The sequence below is a fragment of the Schistocerca piceifrons genome, chromosome 8 (assembly GCF_021461385.2).
Source record: "Schistocerca piceifrons isolate TAMUIC-IGC-003096 chromosome 8, iqSchPice1.1, whole genome shotgun sequence".
In the NCBI taxonomy this organism is placed as follows: Eukaryota; Metazoa; Arthropoda; class Insecta; order Orthoptera; family Acrididae; genus Schistocerca; species Schistocerca piceifrons.
Window position 1 is genome coordinate 144,032,857 of NC_060145.1, and position 12,386 is coordinate 144,045,242.

Below are 12,386 nucleotides of genomic sequence, written 5' to 3' on the forward strand. Positions count from 1 at the left end.
TGGAGGTCGAAATTACGAACACTCTTTTTGATTTATGTTTTTGCACTGTTGACGCCTATGGCTTTAGCATGTTACAACATTTTAGTTGTAACTTGGTTTCAGTTGAAGCATAATTTCAGGAATATTATCAACCTGTAGCTTTTTCCGTACCCTTTCAGGACTTATGCAAGTCCTAACGAACTAAGGTGGGGAAATTTGGGACCCCTACCTTATCGGGTTTTGGGGAATCGATACTTATCTCTGATAATAATTATTTCAGCAAAAAACTTTTTAATGTAACCTATTTTTAAAACAGATTAAAAAGTATAAAAAATGTCTTCTAGCTCCATACGAATTTCCAACCATTAAGATAGTCCTGAAAATGTGTGCTTGTGAATTTTTAATAGCTGTGAGAATACTTGTAAAACTTTAAAACGAAACACGTGAGATGCATGCTATGGGTAACTGATGTATGAATAGTCAACGTAACTTTCTAACACTTTCATTGCAGTGCACGTGATATTAATTGTTGTGTGATTTTTCTCGACAACAGCTAGTCCCCTCGTTACTATTAGCTGGAAGATCTGTTCGAAAAAATGCGGAACATACGTAATTTTGCGCCAATTGTATTTTGGAGCGAAATGCGGTTGGCATCCCTGCACATGTCTGGGTTTAGGGTGTAAGTGCCGGAAGTTTCGTTGTTGTATGTCAGTTCTGATTGAGTAGAACGTCGTGTCACACAGTTTGCGAATTTCGAGATGGCGAGAGTTGGAGCAACAACGCGTCTGCATCAAATTTTGCGTGAAACTCAAGAAAACTTTTACAGAGACACACCTAATGATGCATGAAGTCTACGGTGATGAGTGCTTAAGGGGGGTAGGACGTCAAACGGGCCGACTTGGAGCAGAAGAGTCACCACAGGACATTTTAATTTCTACTGTCTATACTTTTACAAATAAATTCATAAAAATTGGTCACCATGACCAGGAAGGATTGAGGACTCCTACTTATCGCAGTGGAAGTTCAAAAACGTAGCAAAATACCTTTTTTTACATGTGAAATTTCATCATTTTTTTACACTTATTACTGGCTGCATTTGTTGCTATAGGTGCACTTTTCTTCCTAAGTAAGAGAGATTCTTCGATGAATTTTTCATAGCATAAAAACAGTAGTTACAGGTGTATGAAGCTCTAGAATTTTCCAAATCTATTCCAAAACTGTGGAAAAAATTGAGATAATTAACTATAAAACTTGAGTGTTTTTTCTAAATATGAAGTTTAAAATGTAGCAGTTCATTCATTTGTTCATAAATTAAATAACTTCTAGAGTTCCATACACCTGTAACTATGGTTTGTATGCTGTGCAAAAGTCATCGAAGAATCCCTCTTACTTAGGAAGAAATGTGTACCTATAGCAACAAATGCAGCCAGTAGTAAGCGAAAAAATGATGAAATTTCACATGTAAAAAAAATGTGTTTTGTTACGTTTTTGAGCTTCCACTGCTATGAGTATGAATCCTGAATCCTTCCTGATCATGGTGACAAAGTTTTATGAATTTATTTGTAAAAGTATACACAGTGGAAATAAAAAAGTCCTGTGACGCCTCTCCTACTCCAAGTCGGCCCGTTTGACGTCCTACCCCCCTTAATCCGTACTCGTGTGATACAAATGGTTCACACAGTTTTAAAATGGCCGGATGGATGCTAAGGGGACCGTCGTTCAGGACGCCCTCCAACGTGTACCGACGACGCTCGAGTCAGGAACGTCAAAGATATTTTGCGTGCCAGTCGAAGACTGACTGAGAGAGATTGCAGAAGAATATTACATTTCAGTATAATCGTCTCATGAAATCCTGACACAGCATGTTGGAATGCATCACGCTGCCGTTAAGTTCGTCCCACGTAATCTGTGAATAGCTTTTCGATCGCGCTGATGAGAACTACATGTTCATTTAGAGAATCATAATTGGTTATGAGACGTGGGTCTACGGTTATGATGTTGCGATCAAAGCTCGATCTTCACAATGGGGCGGGGAAGGTTCTCCAAGTCCAAAAAAAGCTCGTCAGGTCATTTGTCAGAGCCTTGCTGATAGTTTTCTTTGAGGTTGAAGAATTAGTTCATCATAGAATTCGTGCCACAAGGACAAACTGTTAATCGATGGTACTACCGGAACGTGTTGCGACGCCTGCGAGAAAATGTGAGAAGGAAACGGCCTGAAATGTGGCGAGACAATTCCTGGCTCTTGCATCACTATAACGTACCCACGCATTAATCCCTGTTGGTGAGTGACAATTGCACAGAAAAACGAAATCACTGTGCTGCCTCATCTTCTGTACTTCCCAGATCTGGTCCACGCGGACCTTTTTTTATTTCCAAAGTTGAAAATCCCGTTGAAAGGACGAAGATTTGCAACGATAGATGAAACAAAAGAAAATTCGTAGACGGTGCTTCGAGTACTGAACATTTGTGGATAAAGTTCCGGAATTTTTTTGAACAGACCTCGTATTCCATGCACCCCACGTTTTAACTTTTTGTAACTACTGTCGTAGCTATTAACAATTCATACTCAAAAATTGTCACTTTTACTGCCTCTAATAGAAGTTGAAACTGTTGGAACTGAGTCTTGTAGCCAAAATTTCGAGTAAATAATAAAATAGACTAAGGAAAGGCAAACCTACGTTTCTAGCATTTGTAGACTTAGAGAAAGCTTTTGACAATGTTGACTGGAATACTCTCTTTCAAATTCTGAAGGTGGCAGGGGTCAAATACAGGGAGCGAAAGGCTATTTACAATTTGTACAGAAACCAGATGGCAGTTATAAGAGTCGAGGGGCATGAAAGGGAAGCAGTGGTTGGGAAGGGAGTGAGACAGTATTATTCAATCTGTATATTGAGCAAGCAGTAAAGGAAACAAAAGAAAAATTCGGAGAAGGAATTAAAATCCATGGAGAAGAAATAATAACTTTGAGGTTCACCGATGACATTGTAATTCTATCAGAGACAGCAAAGGACTTGGAAGAGCAGTTGAACGGAATGGACAGTGTCTTGAAAGGAAGATATAAGATGAACATCAACAAAGGCAAAACGGGGATAATGGAATGTAATCGAATTAAGTCGGGTGATGGAGAAAAAGTAGTTCCAGTTTTTGCCGGTAGGTGCAAATCTGGCGCTGTACAGCTACTCATGGTAAAGCTCTGTAGAGGAAAAGTATGGCCAACATGCCAATAGCCGCCATTTTAGGCCCACTGCGCCGCTAGTTATACAGTGGTAGTTTTATCCTTAAGATCTCTTTTTTCAATTAAATTACCATTAAACCATCCTATTAGCTCTTCTGACTTTTTTGCTGTTCGAATGGATTGGAAACCAACAGAAATGTAAAAAGGAGACAAAGACAAAAGGCCAAAAATTAATGAAATTAACCAACTGGTTAAATCGAGTTCCTGCAACCTTTCTGCCATATTTTCCTCCTTGTTGCATCTCTCCCTTCGGAAGGAATTCTGTACTGTTTTCCTCCCTTTTCGCCTCGAAATGAACAGCCAATAGCTCAGCACTGAGGCATTATTCTACTTAAAACTTCGAAAATACACCACACTTCCTATTCTTCACATGTAACACGTGAAAAGGTAAGGCTTTAAGTGTAAGGTCTTAAATACGGAACGATAAGACGTACGTTTAACACTTTATCTGTTGCAAAAGCCTCTATCTACCAGCAGTAGTTTTCTGCAAAATGTTGGCAACCGCTTCCCGAATTCCGCTTACGCTCTGAATTGAAGACTTCGCCATTGTACCGCCATTTTGTTATAAACTTATGAACACTACTTTTTGCAGGAATACTAGAGTTCGGGGATTGTTCACGAAACTTTTCATGGTTCTTCTTAAATGAACGGAAACATATGCACGCATCAAGAACACACAGCCTGTCACTCATTCAATACGACGCACGTAGCATTCTCAAGCAACAACTGATCCTGTAACATATTAAACATGCTTGGAAGATCTGGCGAGCGTAAAACAGTAAAAATCGCATGTTGTTTGTATAGTAGGGCTGCTTTCATAATGGGCAGCCAAATGAAAACGAGACATGGAAAAAAGTAACTAAATGATTGATTATTTCAAAACTAATCGGTATAGCTTTTAATGCGTTTATTCCACTGTGAGACAAAGTGGTCAATGGTTTCATGAAAATATATTCGCGGTTGCCTACGGAATCATGATTGTACCCAGGCCTGCACCTCTTCGTCAGAAGCGAGTCAACTGCCACGAATACCTTTCTTCAGGGTGGAGAAAATATGGAAATCGCGTGGGTGACATGTGGAGGGCACCCGGCTTTCGCTGGGAAGCCCTTACACATCCTCTATATTCAACAATTTATTTACTTTTTGCCATCTGTGTCGTTTTCATTTGACTGTCACTTTTATCTTGCACATATTTTATAAGAATAATAACTACACTACTGACCATTAAAACTGCTACACAAAGAAGATGACGTGCTACAGACGCGAAATTTAACTGACAGGAAGAAGATGCTGTGATATGGTTGGTTGGTTTGGGGAAGGAGACCAGACAGCGTGGTCATCGGTCTCATCGGATTAGGGAAGGATGGGGAAGGAAGTCGGCCGTGCCCTTTCAGAGGAACCATCCCGGCATTTGCCTGGAGTGATTTAGGGAAATCACGGAAAACCTAAATCAGGATGGCCGGACGCGGGATTGAACCGTCGTCCTCCCGAATGCGAGTCCAGTGTCTAACCACTGCGCCACCTCGTGCTGTGATATGCAAATGATTAGCTTTTCAGAGTATTCACACAAGGTTGGCGCCGGTGGCGACACCTACAACGTGCTGACATGAGGAAAGTTCCCAACCGATTTCCCATACACAAGCCGGCCGCGGTGGTCTAGCGGTTCTAGGCGCACAGCTCGGAACCGCGCGACTGCTACGGTCGCAGGTTCGAATCCTGCCTCGGGCATGGATGTGTGTGATGCCATTAGGTTAGTTAGGTTTAAGTAGTTCTAAGTTCTAGGGGACTGATGACCACAGATGTTAAGTCCCATAGAGCTCAGAGCCATTTTTTTCTCATACACAAACAGCAGTTGACCGGCGTTGTCTGGTGAAACGTTGTTGTGATGCCTCGTGTAAGGAGGAGAAATGCGTACCATCACGCTTCCGACTTTGATAAAAGTCGGATTGTAGCCTATGGCGGTTGCGGTTTATCGTAACGCGACATTGCTGCTCGCGTTGGTCGAGGTCCAATGACTGTTAGCAGAATATGGAATCGGTGGGTTCAGGAGGGTAATACGGAACCGCGTGCTGGATCCCAACGGCCTCGAGATGACAGGCATCTTACCCGCAAGGCTGTAACGGATCGTGCAGCCTCGTCTCGATCCCTGAGTCAACAGATGGGGACGTTTGCAAGACAACAACCATCTGCACGAACAGTTCGACGACGTTTGCAGCAGCATGGACTATCAGCTCGGAGACCGTGGCTGCGGTTACCACTGACGCTGCATCACAGACAGGAGCACCTGCGATGGTGTACTCAACGACGAACCTGGGTGCACGAATGGCAAAACGTCATTTTTTCTGATGAATCCAGGTTCTGTTTATAGCATCATGATGGTTGCATCCGTGTTTGGCGACATCGCGGTCAACGCACATTGGAAGCGTGTATTCGTCATCGCCATACTGGCGTATCACCCGGCGTGATGGTATGGGGTGCCATTGGTTACACGTCTCGTTCACCTCTTGTTCGCATTGACGGCACTTTGAGCAGTGGACGTTACATTTCAGATTCGTTACGACCCGTGGCTCTACCCTTCATTCGATCCTTGCGAAACCCCACATTTCAGCAGGATAATGCACGACTGCATGTTGCAGGTCCCGTACGGTCCTTTCTGGATACAGAGAATGTTCAACTGCTGCCCTGGCCAGCACATTCTCCAGATCTCTCACCAACTGAAAACGTCTGGTCAGTGGTGGCCGAGCAACTGGCTCGTCCCAATACGCCAGTCACTACTCTTGATGAACTGTAGTATCGTGTTGAAACTGCATGGGCAGCTGTGCCGGTACACGCCATCCAAGCTCTGTTTGACTCAATGCCCAGGCGTATCAAGGCCGTTATTATGGCCAGAGGTGGTTGTTCTGGGTACTGATTTCTCAGGATCTATGCATCCAGATTGCGTGAAAATGTTATTTCTAGTATAATATATTTGTCCAATGAATACCCGTTTATCATCTGCATTTCTTCTTGGTGTAGCATTTTTAATGGCCAGTAGTGTATGTGTACGGCTCTAGGTACGTATGTGAAATTCATCTGCTCCCGAGTGTGGATCTGAATGGCCAACAGCGTGGTGAGGAGTTCCCGCGGCAGTGCTCCGTGACGTCATTATCTGCGGGCTGCTTTTTGCAGGGCCCGTTGAGAGCGACGCCTGGGGAGCGGCGGCGGCATTTGCAGCGACGCTGTTCGGCGCCAACGCGTACGTGCTGCTGCGCGCGCTCAAGGGGCTGCACTTCGCCGTCGTCATGTGCAACTTCGGCGCCTTCGCACTCGTGCAGACCACGCTGGTCGCTGCCGCGCTCGGCGCCCTCTGCATGCCCAGGTCAGTGAGGTGTGCCCAGTGTTTACTTCCGTCAAGTAAACGAGCCCCATGAATGTACATTGGCAAATTCTGAAATCCGCAACTTTTGTCGACATACTTACATTTTTGAGGTTTGGCGCACAGGAACTGTGTAAGGCTTCTTGTTTTACACCTGAGGATTCTTTTAATCGGTATGCATGCGGCGGTATGTGTACCTAGTATGTTCCAAAGCGCCGGGTGCTCGTATCTCGCATTCTGTTGGTGATTGTTAGGGTCAAGTGAAGCTGAGGCGTAGTGCCGTAAACGATCCTGCCTTGGAGGCGGTTAAGTGGGAGATGTGTCTCAGAGCTGAATAGTGACAGATGGTGACGCGAGACTGGACGCGCACGTAGTTTATGTATCAGCCGATACAGGACAATATTGGATAGAGGGACTGTGATTTTAGTTTAGATTGTGCCCACTAGAGTGCACTAAAGTAATAGAATGTTTTTCATAAACTGTTATAGTATTTTCATAAAGTGTTAATATGTCTTTTTGTGTATGTACAATGTGTTTTAGCAGTATGAATGATGCGTGAGTGTGGTTTAAGGTTAATATGAAGATAATTATTTAACGAGTTATGTACTGGGAGTTAGTGTGGGAACATTTCGAAGAAGTATGAATATGGACAAAGGGATTTTTGTAGAATAGATTTGTAAAGTAAGTTTATGGTAAAGGGAAAGTAAATTCAGGTATAAATAGCAATAGTAAATAACTTTATGCATAAGCAAAACTTCAGCATATTAGGTAATTACGTCGGTAAGAAGTGCAGTCGTTAGTTTTACTATTTTGCGATTGGTTACTGATGAAAAGCGCGGATTGACGCGGCATAATGTTTTTTTGCTATTGGCTGTTGAGTAAACTGACCAATGTATTCGTCGCGCACCTTTCTCTGCTGGTAGAGAAGACTTAAGAGTATTCTAGAGAGGAGTCGGAGCCTAGCCATGACACAGCTCGGACGTGTGTGTAGTTCCAATGGAAATGAGAAGTTGCCGGATCTAGCAGTGTTTCATACATCAAAAGTGTTGTAAAGTGACGGCATAATAATTCCGATAGGTGTTTAGAAATTTCGGAATTTTTAAGTGAATTTTGTGACGAGAAAAGACATAAATTCCGCGTGGCGTATTGAGCAGGTCGGTGGCTAAAAACTGTGACTGCATTTGGTACCGACAGACATAATATTTGGCGAGCATTCTCAATCAAAAACAATACGTATTTTTGTTGCTATTACGTTTTTGGGAAATGCAACACCATAAACTTGCCAACGTGAGTGAAAGGGATTGTGAGTGACTGTGTTAAGACTAGCACGGGCTTGGCAGTGATACTTGTTCACGTAAGTTTCAGAATATATTAATTAAGGACAAAATTTCCAACCTTTCTTTTCGTGTGAAAACTTTCTCCCGAAACGTAGATTTAGTGACTTTAATTGCAGCCTGGTTGACGTTGAAGTACAGTAGGTTTCGCTCGGCTTCCCTACTGATGATCTGCTGAGACAATGTCCACAGGTAGGTGCAGGTTCGTCGTAAAGGGACGGAAAGAGCCGCGCCGCTGCAAAGCGTCCGATTCCTTCAGTCTGCTTTGACCCAAGACGTCATCAATATGACATAAACGCCTACTTATAACGTATACAAAACGGTAATGGTGTCACTACATGCACATGCCAACAAAGGCGAACAAAAATGAAATCGACACAAGGCCCAACAATAAAATGACACTAACAGGACAACCACGGGAAATAGGAGGTTTAGGGTGGGGACCAGCTAAATACTATAATCAAAATATCAAATCAACCGAAAACAAATATAAAAAAAATTAATTTACGACATGGCACTACAGCCACAAAACCAACAGGAACCGTACACTTCACTAGACCTCTATAGCTAAATGAACATCACGATACAAAAAAACATTTGCAGTTCCAAAAAGAGGAATCGGACATTTCTCTTGACGTATATATCTCAAACGAAGCACTCGATACCAAAAGACCAACACCTACAATGCTGAAAAGTGGAATCGGACATTTCCCTTGACCTACATAGCTCAAACGCAGCTCTCAGTACCAACTAGCAGACAACTAATAAAAAAATCACAATCACAAACATCACACACACATACATAACTCACAAAACACCACTTAAACCAAAACCCCAACAACTCGGAAAACTTAAAGCCCCACTATTTACTAGGTAAATTAAAACAAAGTACCATAAATATAAAGCAGACAGAACAACAGAATTACTACAATAGAATTACTACAGAATGAAACCAAAGTAAAAATTACTTACCAACCAAAGCCTCTGACAAAATAACCTAGGTTGCCTCCCCCCCCCCCCCTCCACACACACACTCACACACACGATGATGACCACCAGTCACATAATCAAAAGAAAAACAACCATAATAATTTGCTGTAAACAAAGCAAACACTTTCAACAGCACTGACTACCCAGACTCAAATAAACCCAAGTGATAACCAAGACAGAAATGAAACCAATAACACACGCTAAACTCAACACATCAACATCCACCACCAGAGAGTCCCATCGAATACAAAAACACGACATCTCCAGACACAAAACAACTCGAAAACACTCTGATGTAGTTACGTTAAACACCATTACATCACAGGTCAAAGCAGAAGGGTGGAATCGGACATTTCCAGTGATCCGTGTTTTGGATTGTGCTTGAGCAAGGGACCATTTGTATACCCAACAGAAGGATCAATGGATCATCTGAGTGTCACTATCCTACGGTACAGGGTCAAAGAATGAATATTACAGATTTCCTCTTGTTTAGGCGTATTGAGAAAATTGGTTGTTTCTTTTTGCATTTGATTGGGTCTAAGGTGGAGTTGATGGGACTTATGGAGGTACCATTAGTTCATGGGCTGTTCCTCGTAAAACCTACAAAAAGGTTTTTTTATACTATATTTTCGCTGTCACCGGAGGACGAAAACCCAGCCGAGGATTCCAAGAAGGCTATGCACAGCTAATAGCTGAAATTTTTACGGTATATTCCTAAGACCTCGATCCTGAAAAACTTTGAAAATTTTCTTGATATCTTTATATGATTCTGTGATACAGTGGTTCAAAGTTGTCCTACTTGTAAACGTAAAATCCGGTGTGAGACGAAAATGTACTTCATAATGTGACGAACCACAGAGAGATATGCTGTTAAATGTCTCAATTATTGTCTGGTAACCCCAAGTTGTAGTACCAAAGAACATGCAAAATCTTTTTGCGTGTAAATCCAATATGAGGTATAAAATTAGTTCTGTATTATTTGAGTTTCACATAAGTAGACTATCCAAATTTTACTGACCACTACATTTCATTTCATATGATTTGTACGCCCTGCTGCAGGAGGGAAAAAGGGAACCAGCAGAAAAATGTTCATATTAGAGAACAAGAAATGTGAAAGTGTACCTATTTATTTAAAAGACACTCGACTAAAAGTGGTGTACAAGCTGCCTCATTCGACCTTCCTCAGCTCTGTTAAACATTTTCCCAAAAATTTTGACACTCATTTTCATGCTTGTTTGTGCTGAGAGAGAAAACAGTGGCAGTGGCAAAGAGGCAGAAAAGTTATAAATACTGGAAGATAGTAGGCAGTATCTGTGTTATAGAAGGGCAAAGGAGACAATGGCAGTGTGAGAGAAAGAGAGGGAAACAGTGGCAGTGGAACATAGTTGAAGGTGACAGAACAGGGATAGGAAAGGAGTGAAGGAGACAGCGCCAGGGGACATGGGAAGGAATAAAGAAAAAGAGAAAGTGGGAGTGAGTGAGTGCCAGTGATAATGAGAGACAGTATATGTCATTGACAATGAGGAAGAGAGAGACAGTGACAGTGAAAAGAGACAACAACAGTTGGAAGGAAGGAATGAGGTATTAGCAATAAGAGAGATAGAGCAAGGGGGAGAAAGTGACAATGAGAGGAAACTGTAGTAGTAGAACAGAATGAAGGGGACTGCAGTGGTAATGTGGGAGACAATGACAGAGAGACACAAAGAGATAATGACAATGAGTTGGACTGAATGAGTGAGTGAGAAAGGGCAACTGGGGGTGGATGGGGATAAGTTACTGAATGTCCAGGGTCTATATGTGAGCCAGCTGCCATGCCTCTTCAGTCCTGGTGATGAGGTGTTTCATGTAGTCATCCTGAGTACCACCTGGTTGGAATCTGAACAGTGTATTCATTGTTGTTTCAGCCTTGTGGCTGTAAAGCAGAAAGAACAGTGTGAAGCTTGTAGTGTCTTGCTTTGCTGTGATGGATGTGAACATAATGAGGAGCAATATTGTATCCCGATCTCTTTGTTTAGTATAAACATATATTGAGAGCATATCTGCCCATGTCTTATTAAAGCATTCTGTGGGGCAGTTCATTTGTGAGTGGTAAGCAGTTGTCATCCTGTGGGTGACAGAACATGAAATTCCCTCTGACTGCAAAACTTTTCCATGATCGGAGATCATCACTCAGGGTGCTCCATTCTTCAAAATTTTGTCTTCTACAAGGAACTTTGCAATTTCTGGAGTTCTGGCAGTTGTCACAGCTTTAGTGTTAGCATTGCAGATGAGGTAGTCAATGCAGATCATTTAACCATTGATTTGCCATTTGTTGACTTTGGAAACCTTCCAAAGAAGTCGATCCAAGTTATGTGGAAACGTTCTGTTGCTGGTGGAATTGATACCATCCACTCCAGAGATAATTTGTGGCAAGTGATTCTGTCACTGTCAACATAGTGTAGAACGGAGCAGTAGAGATTTGACCAGTGATACCTGTGTCTGATTCTGTCTAGGGTCTTCATGAATTCTGAGTGATCAGATTGTGCAGCTTCTTGGAAATACTTCAGGTGTTGGTGAGAAGTGATGATGAGCAACATTTCTGCCGCATTGGATTGTAGATATTTGTATGCAATGTTCTGTTTATTAATTGAAATTCTGCATATGTAAGTTGCTCCTCCTTCAAGGTTTGTATGGTTTTCAGCAGTGCTGGACCTTCCCTCTGTTCAGTAGCAATGTCATTAAATGCATTGATGAGTGAGTTTTCATCTACACTGCTGTGTTCTACCAAAGAATTTCTTGAAAGGCAGTCAGCATCCATGTGTTCAATCTCACTATGAAGCCGCTGTCTCCCCCCCCCCCCCCCCCCCAAAAAAAAAACAAAAAATCTGGCTGGAACCTGAAAATGTCCCATACTACTGCAAGACACTCTTTCTTGGTTGGAGAGTACTTCATAAACATAAGCTATAATTTTTTCAGTATTTTCCTGAATGTGCACTTGAACTGCACCTATACCATAGCTGCTAGCACTGGTGAGAAGTTCTATCTCAACGTTCTCATTATAAAGTGATCGGATTGAAGATGATGTTAGCAACTATTTAAGATGAAGGAAAGATCTTTACTGCACCTCATTCCAGGAAAATTAGGCATGTCATTTTAATAGTTGTTTCCTTGTGGTAGTTATTGCAAGGGATGTGCCTTGGTACAGAAGTCCTTATGAACCACTAGTAGTATGAGCACATTTTGAGAAAATTCTCACATCATGAAAGTGTGAAGGAATCGGAAAATCTGTGACTGCTCCTCTTTTCTCTGGGGACAGACTCAATCACCATTCATTAGGTGCCCCAAGACTTTTGCTTCTTGTGTGGCAAATAACCACTTTTTTGGATTTAGGTGGAGGTCTGCAGCCTGAACATACTTCAGAACAGTTTTCATGTGGCTTAGAAGTTTTTCAAATATCTTCTTCAGAATAATGACAATATCATCAAGATAACAAAGACACATGGTCTTTGCAAGG

At 42.1% G+C, this 12,386-nt stretch overlaps 1 protein-coding gene across 1 annotated transcript in view; it reads left to right on the forward strand.

The window, feature by feature from the left end:
• Nucleotides 1-12,386, forward strand: part of LOC124712523 (solute carrier family 35 member G1) — a 593,502-nt gene that overhangs the window by 538,500 nt on the left and 42,616 nt on the right. The window contains exon 6 of the mRNA XM_047242834.1: nt 6,383-6,572. Within this exon, the coding sequence (XP_047098790.1) occupies nt 6,383-6,572 (190 nt within the window). The remainder of the gene's footprint in view (nt 1-6,382; nt 6,573-12,386) is intronic.